This window comes from Montipora foliosa, chromosome 4 (genome assembly GCF_036669935.1).
Source record: "Montipora foliosa isolate CH-2021 chromosome 4, ASM3666993v2, whole genome shotgun sequence".
Classification (NCBI taxonomy): Eukaryota; Metazoa; Cnidaria; class Anthozoa; order Scleractinia; family Acroporidae; genus Montipora; species Montipora foliosa.
Window position 1 is genome coordinate 30582632 of NC_090872.1, and position 22500 is coordinate 30605131.

The 22500-nt window shown below is 40.0% G+C and overlaps 1 protein-coding gene across 2 annotated transcripts in view; it reads right to left on the reverse strand.

The window, feature by feature from the left end:
- LOC138000603 (pancreatic lipase-related protein 2-like) overlaps window positions 1–22500 on the reverse strand; it is an 88071-nt gene that overhangs the window by 96 nt on the left and 65475 nt on the right. For both annotated transcript variants that reach the window (XM_068847136.1, XM_068847135.1), the window contains exons 4-8: window positions 17290–17601; window positions 9030–9218; window positions 7864–8106; window positions 2263–2289; window positions 1–75 (exon numbers count right to left, since the gene is read on the reverse strand). The exon at window positions 1–75 is cut by the window's left edge and continues 96 nt beyond it. In XM_068847136.1, the coding sequence (XP_068703237.1) occupies window positions 2282–2289; window positions 7864–8106; window positions 9030–9218; window positions 17290–17601 (752 nt within the window). In that variant the 3' untranslated portion in view covers window positions 1–75; window positions 2263–2281. The remainder of the gene's footprint in view (window positions 76–2262; window positions 2290–7863; window positions 8107–9029; window positions 9219–17289; window positions 17602–22500) is intronic.

Below are 22500 nucleotides of genomic sequence, written 5' to 3' on the forward strand. Positions count from 1 at the left end.
TTTCCAGCTAACAAAGCTACTCCATTAACATTTATTTTATTTATTTCCTTGTGACTCCATGAAGCGTCCTGTGTCCTGCAATGATCAAAAAATTAAGAGAAAGAACGAGAGAACGTATTAATCAGCTGCCTATGAAGACTGATCCATTCTCTTCGAGGTACTAGGAATGATTTCGAGCTCGATGGTTGTGGAAATTGATGTCCACTTCATCGAGCTCGATACTCGACATTCTCGAGCACGCTCGGTTGCGCAGATATCGACCGTATTCGCCGGGTCCGTGTGGACGCAAGCCGTATACATATTGGAAAAAATAATTGCGGATACAAAAATGTCCGGATACCTGGACTGGGACTTTGTTAAATCTCTTCAAGGTCAATTTGGACGAGCTCTATTTTTTACACAATTGTAAACGAGACATCAAAGCAATAATTACAGATCTAGTTAAACCTTTCCATTTATCCAGTTTGAGGGCAAAACAAACTTAAATAGAACAACGTATTCTGAACACCACCCCCTAGCGTGGGAAGAAAACGAGATGGGAATCAAATTTGCCTTGCTTCAAAACTGAAAAACAGGAACTTGTAAGCTGGCCTACGTATGAATAAGATCCTTGTAAGTTAAAAATAAACCCGTGCCAAACTCACATATAGCAGCTTATTCTATAAAACTACTATCTTGCAGAGAGGTTATTGAACTGAGCAAAAATCAACAGCTACTGTCCTGTTTGGCTTTTACCTTCGTCAAGTGTGGCAGTAGGCTCGATTTATAGCCGTTTTGGGACTTAACATCCTCCTCCCAACCAACGACTGGATCACTGGTCCGCGTCGTTTGTCCGTGACGTAGTACCCGTCGCAATTGTATTTAGCATTCAGCCAATTGTATTTTGAACTTGGCAGGCAGGCGACTTTCTCATTGGTGGAAAATACAATTGGCTGGACCAGTAATCCAGGCGTGGTGTGCGGGGAGGAATGCGGGCGCACTAAACAGCTGATCAATCGAGCTTAGTGTGGCAGCTACGCTTTGAGAAATATCTGTTGCCGGTAAAATCCGTTTTCAGGTCGAATCCGTTTTAATCTAGGTTATATTGATTCTCATTTTACCTAGGTTGAATACGCACTCAGATAGATTGAAGAAATTGTTTGGAGCCTAAATTAAGCCCAGAGAAAAATTAGGGTCAGGTTAGCATTAGCTTTGGTTATTATACATAGATATCTATTGACCAATAGACCCCTTTCAGTTAATTCCTAATCTGGAGGACAAAACAATAAGATTGCTTTGCATTTGAAAGGTTTGTTTCTCTCAGGGTAGAGAAAGACCATTGTTTTGTCCTCCAGAATGGGAATTACTGATATGGGTCTATTATAGAAAAGTAATATATATAATGAAAAGAACTGTGTTAGGGTTGAGCAAGTTCGTCGTTGTATTGTAGTGTTAAAAACACAGTACTACAGATCTGGCCCCAGTTGTTCAAACGATGGATAGCGGTATCCGCCGGATAAATCTATCCAGTGGATAAGTAATAGTGAAACCAATTGCGCTATCCAGTGGATAGTGATTTATCCGGCGGATAGCGTTATCCACCGCTTGAACAACTGGGTCCTTGAGGGTGCGAGTTTGAGTAAGTGCATAGTAAATTTCTTTGTTTCCTTACTATGTTGTCATGTTGAAATTAAATTAATAGGTATATGAATACGGAAACCGATGAGATGATAAGATTAAGAAGATGTGTTGAGATGCGAAAGACAAAGCTCGAGAAGGGTACGGTATGGTCCTTTTTGGGTAAACTGCGCAGAGTGCATATTCAACCTGGGTAAAATGATGATCACAAATTTAACCTAGGTAAAACGGATTCAACCTCAGTCTGGATTTTACTTGCAACATATCCACCGTTTCCTTGTTTTCGGACTGGCAGCGTGCTTTGTTTAGGACATAGCGCATGTTCTGATGATGTTGACTTTTTATTACTAAAATTGTTAAACTAGTTCATCCACAATGAATTTCATTTAATTTCATTGGTTCTTTTTTTATTTATTTAATCGAGTGAGTGGTTCTTGTCCTAGATATGAGTGCAAAGTCCAAATGTCGGTTGTGGTATTTAGCAGTTGAATGAATATCTGTCCCTCAACAATGTCCGCCAAATTAAACATGCTTCTCAATAAGCGATCATAAAAAAGTAAACTATGAAAAAGAGCAAATTGGCTAAGGAATAACAAACAAAATCTATGATTGAATTGAAGTCAAATTTATTTTCCGATAACTTACCGTTACTTTCTCATGTTTATTATTTAGCTGAAAGAAGAAAATGAAGAGAGAAATCACACTGGATTAAAAGACCTGCTTGACTACTGAAAAGTAAAACTTAATTAAATCAATTAATCCTGCGTAGAATTAAAATTTTTCTAAAGGATTCAGTTTTGCCTCCTGTATTAACAAGAGGAAAATACAAGCAATGGGTTCTTTGACCCCACATTTGACGGGAAGAAAATTGTTTATAACATAGCCATGAAATTCGCTCAATGGAATTCACTAGCGCGAGCGTGCGTATAGTTTCATTGAAAACTGGATCATTGGATAATGCATTTCTAGTGTTTTGACTGGCTTAGCCATCATGGCATATGAGCTATTATACCATGCTCTACAAATTTTAGTAATTGCATGCATCAGTTTTCTTGTCTATACAAAATAAAGTACGGAAGATCTATCCATAATTTGTGAGCGTTTTTAATAAAACAATAATCATTATTCCACTCGCGCTTGTTAGATATGAGATGATTATTGCCAACTCGGCACTATGCGCTTCGTTGGCTTTCTATCATCTCATATCCAACGCGCGCTCGTGGAATAATTAACAATTATTGGATGAGGTTGAGCATGTTAGCGATAATTATCAAGGCCAAAGTTTGTGTTATCTGCTGAAGCCGAAGGCTGAGGCGGATAACACAAACTGAGGGCTTGATAATTATCGCTAACATGCGAAAACCGAATTCAATAATTGTTTTATTATGCATATTCCTGAGCTGAGCTCCGCCATGACAAAACTGATCAAACTGCTAGTTAGTGTGTTAGGTGACGTCACTTCTGCATGCATAAAACTATTGTCTGTAGGTATGACGTCAATTCTACATATATAAAATCTATTGTCTGTAGGTATGACGTAAGAGAAACAGAGCAAGCAAGAATTAGCTGCGTGCTTATAGCCAATCAAAATCGACCTTGTGACACCAATGTATAATAATAGACCTTTTCGGCTTGTACATTTTGTTTTCCCAATACAGATCATGTGATAATACTCAGGAGGCTTGGTCCTTTGTTTTGTTCATTAAAAAGAGTGGTATGCACGCATATTCATGCTTTCATGCCCTCATTTTAATGAACAAAGCAAAAGACCAAGCCTCCCGCTGAGTATTATCACATGATCTGTATTGGGAAAACAAAATGTACAAGCCGAAAAGGTCTATTGTTAAATACACGCACGGCCGTGCGTATGTAAGTGACGTGTGCAAATTTACTTCTCACTGAGAATTTTTTTTCGCTCGTCTCACTACTCGTCTAATTCGGTAAATTTCTCGAAGCGACGGTGGGAACTTGAATAATGGAAGACCAAGGAAAAGATTTTCCAAACTTTTCAGTCGGCTTAGAGTCACTTTTAACACAACAACAACAACAACAACAAACATTACGAATAGCCACCAGAGCAACGGGAACGAAGCACAACAGGGCACATGCATAATTACTTGGTTGCCATATGGCAATCCAGTCTAAACACGAGTAGCATTTCAATCTCCGTTTTATTTTCTTCCTCTGTGGGAAATCGGAAAAGTTGCGCAGTTCCTGTCACTCCCCTGCTAAGTATTGCCTTTGTGCCTAGTCTTCTGCGGGTATCTTTGGTAGCTTTCAGTGGGTAGTAGAAATGCGTAGGTTCAGGTAGGTTTTATCCGGTAGGCACAGTACAAGCAATGGCGACGAAGCCGATGTAACGCGAATAGTGTTTTATTGGATCCTTAAACAAAATATACCCTTATGGAGCTCAAGAGTGAAACGTCAATTCGATAAACAAAGCGGTGAAAAATTAATTGAATACACTCTTTTTTAAAATTATGAGAACCATTTTTATAGAGAACATTGTCAGAAAATTCCTCAGGCTGAGAGTTGAATAAGAACGTTTTTATTTTGAAAGCATAAAATGAAGGGAGTAAATTAATGTAAATTAACCCAAATACTTAAAGGATATTTTGTAGTAACAATGGTTTTCTTATTGCATGATACACATCTAATTTGAAAACACCTTAATTAAGAACGTTTTCAACCTCACATCGCAAAAATATAAAAGAACGTTCAGCCTCAGATCCAAAATTAGACGTTCTTATATACAAAAAAGAGTGTATCTGGAATCTTAAAGACGACGAATAATGGACTTCGATAACAACTGTATTCATCTTTCGCCGTCTGATGTCAAAGTGAGTTGTATTTCTAATATTTTTGTAACTGTGGTGTCATGTATAACACTGAAACCAAAAAGAAAATTGTCTAGGCCCTCCACCAATGTGATCCGGGTTCGATTCCCAGACTCGGTGTCATATATGGATTGAGTTTGTTGGTTCTCTACTCTACCACCGAGAGGTTTTCTCCGGGTACTCCGTTTCCCCTCTCCTCAAAAACCAATATTAGACTTGATTTACGTTAATTGTTAATTTCAGTTTACAGTTTCCCCAGTTAGTGCTCCGGCGCTAGAACGACTAGACACAAATAGAGTTGGAAAAAGTTTTTGCGACATTTTTCTACCTTTCTGGATTCCATAGGATTCATCGTGTTGTGATTGATATTGAAGTTTGATATGGGGGTAGTTCTCATAACGATGACAGGAATTCTTTCTGTTTAGCAATTCTGGTGTAAAACGAAGTTAATTTGGGAAGCCAACAATATTTCTTTAAAAGCTTATCTACTGCTCATTTAAGTGAAGTTTTACGTTCTTGACCAAATTTAATTTATGCAAAAATTATTTACAAACAAGAACGTATTTTAAAAAATTAGGAAGGTTTCATGAGCTTGGGCCTCGTTTCTACCCAGATTTCCTGCCTTTTTTTTCCCCACGGGGTTTTTTACGACAGGTTTTTTCTGGCCGCCTTTCTAACCACGATGTTTGTTAGTGGTTGCTAAGCTTTAGGTATGTTTTATTGTCGCGTGCTGTGACGGCGATTTCTGTGAAAGCAACGGTATTGTACGCTGGTGTTTCTTCATTATTGTACGCTGGTGCTCGGCCGAAACATGCAAAATAAACCTAATGGTTCAATGTATTGGTTGTCTGTTGTGTAGTGTAGCTGAAATCGGACGCTTCGGTCTGTCCTTTTGGTGTCCGTATTAGAGAGGTTCGACTGTAGTTTGATTTTGGACAAGTTGTCGGATCGTAAATAACGTGAATCTGCGGAATGCAGGGTGACATCAAAATTAAACCGTGAGCCAAGGGAGAGTGAAACACTAGCGTAGCCAGAGAGAAAACTTACGAAAACCATGTTCTTGTAATTAATGTAGCTAAGTGACCAGCTACACCGGTAACCAGCTGCAAAGTTTCGAAAACAGCGTTGTGAATAATGCGGTGACTTCCCTCTAGGTAGCTAACATGAAAACCGTGAATCAATTAAAAGAAAAAAAAAAGTAGACATTCGCAGATGATGCAGGTACAAAAAACAGCTGAAAGGGAGTTCTGTACTGACGAATTAGAGTAACTATCCTATTCATAACATTTCCAGAAGACTGAATCCAGCATTTTCACTTTTCAGCTACGGTTGTGGCATCTCTCAAAACATAGGCTGGAGTCTCTGAATCGGCGAACGACACTAAGTGTTTCACATTGAAAGCCCAACACAGCTCCCATCGCTTTGAGTGCACCACTGCATGTTATGAATCCCGTTTTTCATCAAATTCTGTAAAAATTGAGGCACTTTAAAGCCTCGCACGCGCTGAAATCTTCTTCAACGAAACTCGACACAACGGCTGATTTTATTTGTTGTTGTTGCGAAAAGTAGTTTTTTTAGAAGGACGTGAAATGTATTTCTCCAAGGGGTCAAGTACATTGCTTTTAGTCAATAAACCGCCTTGTAATTCTATTGTCCATTACCCATAAACTAAACGGTATTACAGGATTTCCTTTCTGAGTTTAGCTTGCTGCAATGAGAAAAAAGAATGGAAGTTTTCTGGAAAAAGCAACTGCACTGTGCATGGCAATGTGAGCATCATTCTCAACAATCCAAAGGCACCATTTCGGGCCTTTGAGTAATACTAAGTTAAGATGTTTACTTGGGCATTTTGACTTTGTTAGTGTACATTTTCGTTGAGTTCTGTGACTTCGTTTGCCCTTGTTTTCTTTAGTTGAAGAAGCGAATCCTTCGTTTCCAGTATTTGATGTATCTTTCTTGGTGAAATTACTTCTGGCATGTTTTTACCCAGCTAATAGGATCCTTTGTTTTGCCACACCGTGCGTTGTGAGAACTTTGTAGTAAATCTCAAACAAAATGAATTGGTTCATGCTTTTAGCTGTGCATATATCGAGTCATGGATGCACTTGAGAAGTTTGTAGAGCAGCCAAGAAGCTAGAGTAGCTCTCAGCTGCGCCTCGAGCAACTCTTAGGCTTCTCTTGTGTTCTCCGAACTTCCCACGTGCATCCATACCTCGATATACGCAATATATAGCAATGCCCTTGTTTGTGAGTATTTTCTTTTTCTTTCTGTTAATAAATTTATGCGCCCGTTGCCGCCATCTTGATTTTTGGACAAAAGCTGTGCTCATCGCTAATCTGGTGTCTATATTAATGATGAGATCCATTGCCAACGATAAATAACGCGAGAAATGTGTCAAGGTGATTCCTTAGTAATAGAAGTTATCGTAAGATATTCTTTAAACTTTTGTCGATTGTTCACTACATTATGGTGACTCGAAATGTGCAATGAAAAAAATAGGTCACCAAGCTCGTTTGGGAGATATAACCTAGGCCTGCTCAAGTTACTCATTTAATCACTGCGACTTCATCTATCAAAGACAAGTTTGTTCCATCGGTTCACGCTACATTTTGCACTGAGGAACAGGAAGCACAGCTTTGACATAATTTTTGAAATGCTAAAACAGGTGTATTGTATTGTTCAAAAGGAATAATTTAATGTTTGTTTTATGGCACAGGCACACGTCTTGAAAAGGCACTGACTACAAATATTCCTCGGGTGCATGATCTCGAGGAGACAATTTTGTGCCCATGAGTGATGGCTACAAATACTTTTTTCCCTGTAACTTTTTTTTCTGAGGTAATTTTTTTCACAGCACAAAGAGGAGGAGTAAAAAAATAAAATTATGCCAACAAAAAGACAGGTCACCAACCAAGTTTAGGAGAAAACAGAAAGCAAACCAAGCTCAACCCCTCAACAACACTTCTCCCCGATAGCGCGGTTTCTCTTTTACTCTCGGACTGAAATGACACTTGAGCATCATCAAGGCTATCACTCAACTTTTTTTTTTGCGAGAGTTTGAAAAGTTTCTTGTTTTGCTGTTTACTGCTGTGCTCTGAAAACTGCCTTTCTTTTTTCTAGCGAGCTTTCCGGCACGAAAGGTCGCCATTTTGAAATGTTCTTGGCCACGTTCGATATATCAATATTCACACACGGCTACGAGTCTTAACATTGTTTTGTTTAGAAATATCCGTTGAGACTTGTGAGACAAAGAAAACAGAACTGAGCCGTGAAATGTGACCATAACGCCTCTTAGCCACGCCTGAATACGAACGTGGCTTGCGCTGTTTTATGCGCAGAACAGGATGCGCAGTGCAATACTAGGGACACTTCAGAGGCTAAAGCGTGTACAATTAAGAATTAACTCACGGCATAATGTGTTCATCGGGCTTGTTTGCAGGTAGAAATCTCCCTCTGGGTGGGTTTCCTCAGCCCTGAAACCCATGATAGGACATTTTTTCCCACCGCAGCCGTTGCACGTCGAGGTAAAATAATACAAAGAATAGCTTGAACATGGGTGTCCATAAAACAGGTCGGGACATTCCTCCGTCACCGTTTTGATATAGAACTCTGTGGCCCTGAGGTGGTTACAGCCGACTGTGAAAGTAACGTCTGTACAGAAAAGAAAAGAAAAGAAATAAACACTGACTAGTTCGGATTAAGTCGCGTTTCCTTGTCTCAATAGATTTAATCGGCGTTTGATTCCCTCGTTATAGTTCAGACATATAAGAAGTGAGAAAATCAAGTTATTAGATTGTTCTGTTCCAGGGAATTTGATCTTTACCTTATCACGAGACGAGAGACGACTCTTTTATTCGGTGGCGAATCTTGTGGGTGATGTTTCAGTAACTTGATTAACTTAAAGCAAACTTCGGAAACTCCATTTTTTTAGAAAAAAATTATGCCTTAGGAGCCCTGGACGAGGGTCCTTTTATAAGAATTTTTCATCGAATTGATAGGGACCCTCCGCTCCCTCAACAACGATAACTTTAAAACACAGAAAGTAACACTTACGATCAAATTTGTTACAAAACGTTTTCGTAAACATTTTTGTAGTTATGAACATTATTAAAGTAGTGGGGAAAGAAAAGCCCGAACTGATACTATTCAGAAACGCGCATGCATGGACGGGATTTGATCCAATAATAACATCTACGATACTGGTGCAGTGCTCGATCAGTTTAGCTAACCGGCCACTTTAGGACTTACAATCTTTTTTCGTGGGTAATTTTGAATTTGGGCTAAGTTGTTACAAAATCCACGATCAACTACCAACCAAGGTTTGAATTTTGATTTTCATACAAAGGTTCATTTTTATAACAAAAGCGTATGTGCAGGAAGGAAAGCTCGCAAAAAGGGGACTTTTTCAATGGCTTCGACCGTTATTATGGCAGGGACCAGCCCAATCTCCGCCTCAAATGGATGTAGATGTGAGTAAACTTTCACGCACGTGGTGACCATCTCCCGGGGCTACTACTACGCACGCCACATTCAGTTCAACTGAATAAAGAGATCTGAAATTCACAAAAACGTACCAAGGGGTTTATTCGCACAGCCTGGTTGGAAGCTGCCACCATTTGGGAAGAAATCAGCATGGCCTACGTGGTCTGAAGTTCCTATGTGTGGCATGTCTGTATGGACGATATCGACGAATTTAGCATCAGTCTTGTCCAGATGAAATGCATTGTCGGTTCCAGTGAAAAATGGCGCGGCGGGATCTAAACCTGTATGTATTGAAAAAAAAAAAAAACCATGAATTCGGGAATTTTAAGAACGTTCGCGCCCAAAACGTTCCCACGTACAGATTTTTTTTAAACTTGCCACGCAGAGAGGTAATGATCTACTTTTGCCAAAAAGACAAAAGAAATGGTGGGGTCGCCGTGCTCGTTTTCGAGATCATGAGGTGCACTTTTAGAAGCTTGCGTTATGTTAAGACGATGTTAGCTTAAAACTGTCAGCAATAAAAAAGCTACATTAGTGAAATTTATTATGTATTATGTAATCCATTAAACGCTTCTTAAAGGGCAACTCTCTCCAAAATTTCTTTTTTTTAAATGTAATTTTCGTATGGCCTCCTTGATAAGAAAAAGTTTTCACAAAAATTACGGTCTTAAGTTAAAAACTGAATTTTTTTATGAATTTTTTTCTTTGCAACCCAGCAGCCATTTTAAAAAACGCGACATTTTGGGATCATGTGGGTGATACGTCACAGGTGTGGAACATGTTTGCATGTGTCAATTTAGTCCGCGAAAACGTGTGTTCAAAGAGCCCAAGGTACAGTGCAAATGCTAGTTTTGCTATTAAACATCTTATGTTGGAAAATAGCGGGTGAAACGGTTGTAATAGCAATATGATTCTCACAGGTTTGATGCTTGGTGCTGTGCCGTTAATCGACGTTAACATCAATTTGTGGACGGGTTTTATTTTATACAAAAGAAATCCTCATCTGAAATTTTAGTTTTCAATTTGAAATTAAAACCATTGCAATTACCGTGAGGACAAGCCGTTCCAAGATTCTTCTCTATTCTTTAAGATGATATAATGCTAAAATGATGCAAGATATGCAAAATTATGAAAGGTTTGAAAGCCGAAGAGTGTTTACGTCCTGTTGACTCGACCTTCCACAGATCTCCCATTAAATAGTCTAGACATGTATTACCCAACTCTAACTCTAACCACCTTCCCAAGTAATATTTAAAAGGAATTCGAAGCAATGGAGAAAGATAATAGTAATAAGAAATGCAAATGTGGCGCTGGCGAGGAAAAGAAAAAAAGAGCCTGCGCCACTACGTTATTTACATTGTACCCAGCAGTTGTTAGGGCTGCGCATGCGCTTGCGCTTCGCGTCTGTTTCCATGTGCTCGCCTTTGATCATAGTTGGCGTAATAAACACCTGACCTCCCTCAACGTCATATGCCAGAAAATCCGCCAACGTTATGGTTTCCAGTCTACCGGTGGTCACTTTCTTGACTTGGATAGCATCAGCCTATATAGCTACAACCAAATGAGAGAACCGCGGACTTATTCCAGCGTCTTATGGCTTTCTTTGAGGATAACCTCCTCTCTGTTCACGGCGGCTTAACACACCATGGAGATCAGGTAACGGCCGATGAAGACCTCAGTCTCTCCTACCCTAGAAGACCCTGAAGACCTCGGTGTTGATGAATGCGAGCCTTTTGATGAGACCAGTGACCTTGTAGTCCCACCAGCCCAGGTTGAAGAGCCAGCAGCCCTTCGCGTCAGTATGGTCCAATCAACTGTTTTTCACACCTTCTATCACAAACACCCTGTGCATCTGACCCTGGACACTGGTCCAACATGGTCCGTGCCTCCTCCGCCAAGCTGTATGGTTTCCCCATCACCCCTGCCTCCCAAATGGCTCGTCAGGCTGATGTAGTTACCCCAATGGATGTCATTGGCGAAGTCCACTGCTCCTTAACCCGCGGACAGTGGACCTTTGAATTAGATGCCGTTGTCGTTCGTCAGCTAGACGTCGATATCCTAGCCGGTAACCCCTTCATGGTCCGCAACGACATCGCTGTTCGCCCTGCCAAACGTCAGATTGCGATAGGTAACACTGAGATTCTCAACTACAGCTCCCCCCTCCAGGCGTACACGTCAACCTAATGTGTGGCGTACACAATCCTTCTTGTCAACAGTCAGCCGCTATTCCGCCCATTTACGTCATATAGCTGGTGTTCAGAACCTACCCTCTGATTATGCCAGTCGCAACCCAAAAGAATGCTTGGATTCTAGTTGCCAAATCTGCAAATTCATCGCCGAACTCGAAGATTTCGTTATTCGCATCCTCTCCGTTAGTGATGTCCTTCAAGGCTTCGTTAAGATGCCCTTCAGTAGCCGTGCTGCTTGGCAGGCTACCCAGCTGGAGTACCCTCACCTCCGGAGGACACACTCTCACCTCAGCCAAGGTACCCGACCCTCTAAGAAGGCCACCAAAATTATTGACACGAAACGCTACCTTGAGGATGTAGTTATCCCTGGTAATGGCCTCCTCGTTGTGCGAGACCAGCAACCATTCCAACCCCCTCGTGAGCGCATCGTTGTTCCACGCTCTTTCTTAGGTATAGATGGTCTCTTATCAGCTCTTCACATCTAGTTTAGTCATCCACCCTTATCAAGAGCGAGAAACATGAGGGTCTCCACGATGCCCTCATTGCCCTATGCTCCCAGCTGCGTTCCTTACATGATGGCGGTACGACAGTTTGCGTTGATCCTGGTCCTGATTTTTGTTCACTTGCCAGCGACCCAATCCTCCCCCCCAACAACATTACCTTGGAGATCGGCAGGGCCAAGAATCCAAAGGACGTAAAACTCATGAAATGAATTAAAGATAGAACCGCAAGTCATTAGGATACGGTGTTGGTGCTGGTGACTTTGTTAAGCTGAAAGCAACTAAAAATGCTGCTATAATCGTCACTTTGTTCTTAGATAGGAAGTAATGATTAATTTTGCAAATATCATTGCTTCTGCGTGAAGGATGGAGTTGTTGGGAAAGAATTTGCCCAGCATTTTTGTTTCCGTGTTAGCAGCCACTTTCTCGTTGCAGTATCATAGGAGTTGTCGTTCTTTAAGAAACAGTAACTGTTTTCAAGTGAAGCTATGATCCTCGCAGTTATGAACGCAATTTTTGCAATTGCGTAAAGAAGCCTGAAAAATTCAGGACTTCAACGGGGTTTGAACCCGTGACCTCGCGATACCGGTGCGATGCGAAGTTTTCACGCTTCTTGACGCAATTGCAAAAATTGCTTTCATAACTGCGAGGATCACTTGATTTCACTTGATTTCATATCCGCAGCTCATATATGATCCATTTCATCCTGAATTTTTCAGGCTTCTTTACGAAATTGCAAAAAATGCGTTGATAATTGCGAGGATCATAGCTTCACTTGATTTCATATCCGCAGTTCATATATGATTCATTTCATATATCATTTCATCATTGATTAATTCCTCACAGGAACATTGGAACCCACAAATGACCAGCTCCCAACGTCAGTGGCTTCATAGCTCAGTTGGTTAGAGCATCGCACCGGTATCGCGAGGTCACGGGTTCAAACCCCGTTGAAGTCCTGAATTTTTCAGGCTTCTTTACGCAACTGCAAATATTGCGTTCATAACTGCGAAGATCATAGCTTCACTTGATTTAATATCCGCAGTTCATATGTGATCCATTTCATATATCATTTCATCAGTAACTGTTTTGATGGTATCACTTTGCATTGGGAATTGAAGAATTTGAAACAGTCATGGGGTTTGCGTGTAAATGTGTTTATTTTAAAAGTTATTACAAAATGGGAAGAAGAAGAAGCATAAAAATCCTATTTGCCAGCGAATATTTCCTTTATGCCGTCTTTTCCCCTATAATGTATAAGCACAACCCAATAATCAGAATAATGCTGTCTTGCCGGAGCTATGCTTACTGTGCAAAAATGGAACCAATCAACAATTGGAGTAAATGGCTACGGGAAAAGTCCCATAGCCTCATTTATTAAAAAGAATACTGTTCAATAAAACCTAGATAAAACGTTTGACCCGGTAAAGGTGAGGGCGCTGAAAACTGCAAAGCGTGTGACACCATTTTTGGATGCTTTTAGGAAGCTTGCTGCGATTTTTGCTACGCTTGGATGTTTGGAGGAAGTGTACGGCGATTTCGCGACGCTTTAAGAACGAAGCATTCAACATTTCGGAGCGCTATTACAGTCAGCCATTATTGCTGTTTCTGAACAACAAGGTATAAGGGTATTAAGGACACATTCGCAACATTTGTGAATGCTATTCTGGTCGATTTTATATAGTTTTCTATGACGGTATATCGATATTTTAGTCGCTATTCTTTGAGAACGAAGCATACAACATTTTGGAGAAGCACAGCCTCCTTTGTTCATCGAAGTTTTTCTTTCTCTCACCACCTGACTCTTCACGACCTGATCGGATCGTTACGATCCGTCGAGATATTTGAAGCTGCCCCAGGCAGTTCGACTTCCGGCAGTAAATCTTACCTCCTTTTTAAACTTTACGGCCCGACTCACCGGTAGCAATTGACGACCCGACTCAGTTCCTGTATATTGGACATGTGTGGTATTAAGGGGGAAAGTCTTCCCCTCATAAGCACTGCTCACTAATTCAAAGCAGGTAGATTGAAAGAGTTCGTGCACAACTGGAGGAAGTTGACCTCTGACCCCTTTATCCTTGACACAGTGCAGCATTGTCACATTGAATTTGGACTAGAGGCCTCATGTAACCGTAATACTGTGACAATACAAACGTTTAATAGCGGGGAAGATAATCATGATCATCAATGCTGAAACTTCTAGGCTTTGTTCAAAAGGAGTCCTTGAGGAGACGAGTCATTTCATAGAAGAATTTACCTCACCAGAACACCGCAAATATTTGCGATTCACGTTGGTAGGGCAAACTCTTTCAGGACTCCTGCTTTCCCAAATGGCTTGCCTGCTGCCCACGGTTATTCACTAAGCTGTCAAAGCCTGTGTATGCTAACATAAGGCAAAAAGAGTATGAGGTAGCCCCTTACATAGACGACTCTTTTCTACAAGGAAACACCCAGCAGGAATGCTGGGAAAATGTTAAAAACATCTCTTTGCTCTTGCAAGATTTGGGGTTTACTGTCCACCCAGACATTTTCGTCCCCACAAGGGCATTAACCTTTCTGGATTTTGTCATTAATTCTGAGGTGACAACTAAACTGTCACCAGACAAGGCTAACAGCCCGAGGGAGGCGTGCACAGAACTCATCAATAACCAGCATCCCTCCAACAAGAGTTGTTGGTCTTATGATTAGCAGTGACTCCGCTGTAGAATTGTGTTTGTTGTTCTATAGAACGCTTGAGAATAAAAAAAAACCTGATGGCTTAAAACAAAATCTAGTTGATTTTGATGCAAAATGGAACTGAGAACATCAACTGAGTACATCAGCTAAACTGGACTTGCAATGATGGATTCATAATGTCCACCATGCGGACAGGAAAATCTCACCGGCCCCAAATCTAGATATTTCGATCACTACAGATGCATCGAAACAATGGTGAGGGCAGTGAGAGACAACCAGACCACGGGTGGTCGGTGGTCCCCTCTGGAAGCAAGCTTGCACATTAATGAGCTGGAAATCAAAGCAGTCCTCTTTGCATTAGATTCATTGTGCAACAATATTAGTAACAAGCACATACATACATACATACATACATACATACATACATACATACATACATACATACATACATACATACATACATACATACGTACGTACGTACGTACGTACGTACGTACGTACGTACGTACGTACATACATACATACTTAATTGACCGCTCTCATAGGGGCTTTTCAGGGCCAATGAAACAACAGAACACAACAACTACAACTGTTAAGAATGCCAACTGGCTGGAGGCAAAACCAGTTGGCCATTTACATTTGCAGCTATGAAGTTGAACCAGGGACTACCAGGATCAAATTTAACGAGTGGTCAGAGCGGGTCTTGAATCCGGGATCTCTGGATCTCAAGGCAAGCGTCCTAACCACTGGGCCCCACTGCCTCCTGACACATACGTGTCATGTCAGATAGCACAACCACTGTGTGCTACAAAAACAATATGGGAGGTAGTAAATCTAGAGCCTGTAATGTCATTGCAAGGAGCATTTGGCAATTTGCCTTGGAGAGAAATAATTTCCTCAGCTCAGCTCATATGCCACGGAAACAGAATACTTTGGCTGACAGCAAATCTTGGGTATTTAATGATCGAACGGAGTGGATGTTGAATCCAGAGGTTTTTCAAAAGTTATTCCAATTCTGGGGTCCTTTTGAGATTGACCTGTTTGATTCCAGGTTAAAGAAACAGATTGATAATTATGTATGATGGAAACCAGACCTTGGTGCAACTGCTGTGAATGCTTTTAAAGACTATGCGACAGGAAGCCATTTTACGAATTCCCTCCCTTTTCTCTCATTCCCAGATGTTTACAGAAGATCACAACAGACAAGGCAGAGGGAGCCTAAAGCAAGACCCAGTCGAAGAGGGAAATTGGCGGGGCTTGAAGCACTATTTTATAAGCATTCTTCCGCAAATAATATTCGCATCGGCGAAACAAGCGCTCGACAGTCTGGTGCTAGTGACTTCAAACGGATCTTAAAAGACAGACCCTGAAAACGCGATGAATCCCACACTGCGGAAATTTGGACTTCTCTAAACGGTAAGCTCATCGGCAATAAACACCATTTTACCCTTGTCAACTCTCCCGGATAATCCGGGAGACTTTAGATTTTGGACCGTATCTCCCGGTCTCAAGATTACTGTCTGAAATCTCCCGATTAATGGCCGAAATTTGTCGTTTCTAGGGAGAATCAACTTTCACAACAATAAAATTTCAAATACTTTGTGTTGTTTGAGTTATTTTAATATCGATAACAACAATCGCACGTTTCATAAACTCCAGTAAAGCGTTGGTTGCTTTTGATAGATTGTAATATAATTTAAGCAATGATGTCCGATTGGTCCAAAATAAACCAGTCAAATGAAATGTTGCAATGCCAATGGCATCTTTTTCGCGCGTTTTTTTTTACTTTTTGCCTAGGTTGCATGAGGTCTTGTGTACTTGTGTCAAATTGCGGAGACTGAAGATGTCGATTGAGTTTAATTCGCTTCAGAGGAAATTTTTAGGACTTTCAACTTTTGGTTTCCAACTTGTAAAGACAAATGTAGCGGAAAAAATTGTAAAGATTCCCGATTTAAATATCATACGTCGAACGGAGTCAACGCGTATATTTTACGTTAAGACGTAAAAGATCCTAAGATCCTGATGATACTTCACACTGAAACATCATTTACAAAAGCAGCAATTTTGGCTCGCTACATTTACAACTTTCGTGGGAGTTTTGACATTAGTGCAACGAAACTCACAAGTGTTTATTTCAAATCATGTTTGTTGACATTTCCCGTTGATTCTATTGGTTGGTTATTCAGTTGGTTATTTGACACAATGCAAATGACGACATGTCACATTCCCGAGGGAAGGAATTAAAAAAAGGGGTGGCTTGCAAACAGGCTCTTTTTCTCCCACCCCAATCCTCTCACGGCTACAAAAGAGCCTGCTGGCAGGCTACGATTGGAATTTGCCAAGCCCCGTCGGAAGGCTTGCATATACATTTTTTCCATCTCATACAGCCTTTAGACATTCCTCCTGCACGGTAAAAAGCAAAGAGAATTTAAATATTTAGCAAACATGCACGATAGCAGCACGAAAATCCACCACTTCCATTCTGGTCGTCGGGTATTATTTCATAATGTATGCAAAATTGAACAACCTGGGAGCGAGGCTGGGAAACGATTATCGATGGTGTAACGCAGACGTCTGCACGCAGGCTACTGCAGGCAATCGCTATGCATTGATGGACACTTGACTTAGGGAAACCAGTTGTTAGCTCTGAGTGGTGGGCTTCTAACTCGAGGAAAGGAAAGGAAAGGGACCAGTATTAAGAGTTGTTAAGTTAATATAATAAAAATATATAGTGCAAACACTTACCGTAGTCATAGTGGTTAATTGCACACTGAATTTGTTTTAAGCCAGTAGCGTTATCTTAACTGTCAAAATTTTGCCTCTATGGTGTAAAAAAGTGAAGAGGAGGTATCCTGCGTGTCGCCTGATTTAAACAACTAAAACAAGATTTAACTAAACTGGGTAAAAATTAAGCCCCCAAATTCATGCTGAACAGAAACATCTTTCTTAGCCTCGGCTTAAATTGAAAAATACGCAAAGAATCTTACCAGTTATGCGGCCAATTTTTATGCTGTGCTTCTCTTGCAGATAACGTCCCGCAAAACCGGCAACTTGAGCTCCAAGACTGAACCCAATAAGGTAGAAATTATCAGCAAATTCCCTTGAATTGCCGTTGTGGTATATTAAGAGGTGTACAAGTTCGGCCATTTCTGCGCCCACCAGCTGTGTGTTTGCAGATGACACTTCGTAGTCTTCATGTGCTCCAGCATTCCAGTCTGTCATGATGACGTTGAAATCACCTTTATTCAGCAGAGCTTTTTTCAGTGTAATGCCCCAATCTTCGTACCCATCGGAACTTTCTAAAACATCAAAGTACCGGTTGTTGTTATTTGGATTTTTAAGTGCATTCCATAGGAACTATTATACGCCCTGTAAGGTTGTTACCATGCACCTGGGATCCATGAAAGCTGGGCCATTAAACCACTTTATTATATATATTTTATTTATCTTAAGAGCAGTTCTCTGAGAAAGTCAAGCAAAGTTGGAAATGAAAATTTTTAACACCTCCTTCATTTTCTGTGTGGATATAGGTTGTCTGGAGGGATGAACGAAAACAGCCACATTAGGACCAGATGACGTATCGTTGCCATGGTAACCGCCATTGATCATGACACCCTTCCGAGCAGGAATTTTCTATCAAATAGTTAATATCCATGTGTCCACTTCTCGGACAGATGTGAGCCAATCCTAATGAGATTCCACCAGACAGTAGGGCTATGCTTCTAATTACTAAAGGATGCTGTGAAAGTATTTTGACTTCTGCGAGCAAGAAGAAAATATTTGCTGTACTATGGGTGAATTGCAACTCTTGCAAACATTTATCCCCATTTTGCGTTAACTTAACAAGATTACGCGTTCGAAGGGTAAACTCTAAATAGGCTCTTTGCAGTAAGCGACCACATGGCACAAAAAACGCCATACTGGAGAGCAAATTGCGCACAGTGACATCTAAAACAAAGAAAATTAAAATTTATTTGCGTTGTTTTGGTTGTCTTAGTGCGCAATTTGCTTTCCAGTATGACGGTTTTGGTACCATGTGGTCGTTAGATGCAAAGGGCGTATTGTGTGCTCATCGATGAAGCAAAAGTATTCTGCACGATTATGTTTGTCCCGACAATTTGACTGATGGTTTCCCTTTGAATAAAGAACTGAGTACAGTTTTTGAAAGGTTTTGTTCTAGATCTAATGACACAATGTTCAGGTTTTACTTAAAGATGTCAAGATGGCCTGTACACACATTGAGTACAAATTCACCTCATGGTTGCCGTCGACTTGCAAAGGATCAACGGTACTAAGGAATTCTAGAACTTCGTTAGAGAGTAAAATCTCAATTTCTGGCAAAGTTACTTCATAATTATTCTGTTCTATTGGTGGTGGCGCATTAGATTCGTCACCAACACCTGACCCAAGCAAATTAACATCTACGCTCCCCACATCTGATGATGGTACGTATCCATTAGCTAATGTTCCCGAGATGAAGAGTTGCTCTGGGCTGTAGCTTTGTGCCGTGCTAACTGGGTGGCAATTCCACTGGTTGGTAAACTCTTTGAGCGGCTATCAATTCGTGGGATGAAGATGAAGTGAGGTGCATATACATGAGCATCATTGTCAAGATTAAGAAATCCACCATTCTCCAAGCCATCGAAAATCGAGGCGAAGTGTGATAATGTTCCAATGTACACGTCTCTGTGGAGACGTTATACTCTAACGTTGTGGACAGACTTTCCGGTGAGAATGCTTCCTCTTCCTAGACCCCTTTGCTCCACCATGAAACGTGCGAGTTCGGCATTTTCAAGTCCATGGTCACTTCTTGTTCACGACGGAAGTCCATACCGTCTCACCCCACCTTTAAATAGATCGAGGACCGTTGGTACAAGGTTGTTGTTGGCACAATGCAAATATACGATAAGTCGACTGTACCAATCTATACATTCTTGGACAACTATAGCCTCCAATGAATAAGCTTGTGATGGCCATCTATGTTCCACAACGCATTTGGTCCTGGGACACTGTACTTTCTGCGATACATCACCTGATTCCAACGTAAAGCTGTTCCCACTGGATCAATTTTCCTCATTATTTTACGGATCCTCCAGCGTTGTACATGCAAACCTCTGATTCGCAATGCACCTATCATGCGACTTAGGCCAATATTGGGAGTGAACGAGCTCACTGCCTGAATGACGCTGGTTAGGTGCTCCTCTGAAATCTCAGTGAATCCGCTGTCATCACTTAGTCCAAATTCTTCTTGCTGTCTCCTTAGAGTTCGCTCTGAAATTCCCAGTAATTTAGCAATACTGACCCAGCAAAAGTGTTTAACTTTGTAAAAATTCCAGTTGCTCCTTTATTACTTCAAGAAGGGGGCGGCCTTTTTCGCCACTATAACTCAATGCACAATGGTACTCGAAAGAATAGGCACTTTCTGCATGTAAACCTTCAAGTTTCATGAGAGGATTTCTGCGTATCGCGTCCAAACAGGCCGTGAGATAAACAAGTAAATTGTACGTGACGCTGTTACCGGGAACGTTCTGACGAAGGACGTCAAACGTTGAGCAAACGTCGGTCATACCATCAACGTCATTTTCCAAATCATCCAGGTTGGCACTCTGCGTATCGCAATGTTGAAGGAAGGTTGCAATTTGAGCGAGAACTGTTGGAGTAGTGTCCAGAAATCTCTGAATCTTCACTCACCTCTTCCTCGATAGTAGAGAGGCATAATCCAGCCACACTTCGTCAACAGTTCAAAACAAGCGTCAAAATATTTAGCGCTAAATTAATGACTTCCGCACCCACCATACCTATGACCAGCAAATTTCAGGGAACATATATTTGCATAATAACTAGAAATCTTTTTTTGTCAATTAGCAGCGATTTTATTTTTCAGCATGTAAATTTTCAAAAGAGAATAACTGGCATACCAATGAGAACTCGTTATTCCTTTGCAATCAGGACGTAATCTTTTAAGGACTGCAACTCTTAATAAATTTCTTCATTAGAATGTACTTTTTTTGCAATCAGGACATTGGAAAGGAAATAGAAAAAAGAGCATAAATAGTAGGAATTAAGTCTGTTTTCCAATTTTTTTTCTCACATGCAGGAGAATAGTTGCATGTAGTTATATACCTGTGGTTAGGAGAAGAGAGTAGATGCTGTTTAACAGCTGTCGAAAGATTGTATATAGTAAGTACGAAAGTGTTCATGAAATCAGTCTTTTTTAAACGTCATTATCAAGTTATCAAGTTTATTAACTTCCTATTTTACTATTACAATGGTAAAGGCTACACTATCTCGCAAATAGCAAATGTTAATCTAGGCGGGTAGTGTTTTATCTAAATATGTAAAAAGAAGTCTTAAATAGTAAATTGCTAAACTAATTAATTAATTAATTAATTAATTAATTGATTAAAAGTCAAAATAAAAATAATTAAGTAAATAACCAAAACCAAAAGATGAATTAATTAATACGGAGAATTTAAGAGAATAACGGAAAATAAGTCTCAAAATACTTAATTACTGGTGTGATGAAAGTTTATAAAGTAGACTGTAGCATATTACTACTCAGCTAGAAGAGGTAATTTTTTATAAGGGTATTAAGATCAACATAAGAATCTTCGCTCTAAAAAACGCAGTGACATTTGTTTTAGACAATTTTTAAAGGAAAATCTCCTCTTTCTTCTTAAGTATTCCATATTTTGCATCCAGTCCTTTGAAGACGTACTAAACTGGATGCTCCGTCCAGACGCATAATGTGTCTTGTGCCTGTCTTTATACTAGACGAATTTAACAGACGCAGAAAAAAAGTTTGCCCAAGTTCCTCCCAGACGAATTATGCGTCTCTAGTATAAAAACGGGCCATTTAGTCAAAAGCTCCATCAAGTTTGTAGATGCAGTTTTGGAATAGATATCATGCATTAGAGTTGATATAGCTTCGTAATAGAGCATGCCCACAGGAAGAATGTTAGCACGTATGAATAAAGGTATAGCAAGGTCTCTTTTACTTGCAAAGTACATGAAACGCAGGGCTTGCTTCTAGAAGATTACAATTTTATTAAGACTATCCTTAGCGGTTTTTGGGATCCACATTTTATTAGTTTACATGTTAATTTTAAATTATACATCGGAGCCATATATCGAAACTACGCTACCTATCTATGATAAACACAGAACATCCGAACTACGCTACAAATCCAAGCTATACGCACTATACATATTTCAACATATTACAATACTACAGTATTCGTTTAAGTTGGGAATTGGAGGTGATAGCTCATGCTCCATTATGGGTAAGAAGCTAAGCCATTTTTTTTTTATGAAAGTGGAGTTTGTTATTTTTCCTCGCAATGAAACGCTCGATTTGATGCGTTGTTTTGCATTTTGATATTAATAGGGCAATAGTAAGAAATGTTTGCTTAACTTTTAGCGAAAAATAAGTTATTTGCTCTCAAGTATAATGTAGTTAACTAGAATATTGTCATCATCATTATCCGCAGAAAAAAAGCCCAAATAAAATATCTTTAATATGGAAGTTTTTAATTAGAAATGAACTTTTGTGATTTGAGGAGAATGTTTAGCTCATTCCAAAAGGTGCTAACCTTACTATAGCCAAAAAAAGAAGTGTTCTAATGTCTCCAGTTCTTTATTATAGAAATAACATAAAGGGGAGTAGGCTAAACCAAATTTGAAGAGAATAATGTTTGTATAACGAATTATATGAAAAATTTTATATTGAAAATCTTCTAACTTTGTATTCAACGCTATTTTAAAAGGCAAACAAAATATTCTTTCACAGTCTAGTTCAAATGTTTCTGTGTTGAACAGAGGTAGGGTTAGAAGAGATTTTAAAAGAAAACGTTTCATACAATAGTTTCGATTGAATCTTTTCAGCATCGAGCTTTTCCCCTCCAAGAAAAACTATCCAAATCTACATAACAATCGTGTAAGAGAGCCGCGTTTCATTTGTCTTTGACAATGGCATTAAAGAGACTAAAAAGGAAATAATGATCAATAGGTGAGAGGTGTGCAAGTTGTAGGTAACAAAGCTGTTTAAAATTGCCATGTGAGTCGAGGAGGTCCCGAACAGTTATGGCACCTACATAAATTAACTTTTGGTTGTAAACTTAGCAGGATTCAATGCAGATGAATAAAAATTGTTGATAAATCTCCGAGTCTGAGGAAGGGCTTATACAGTTTAAGGAGGC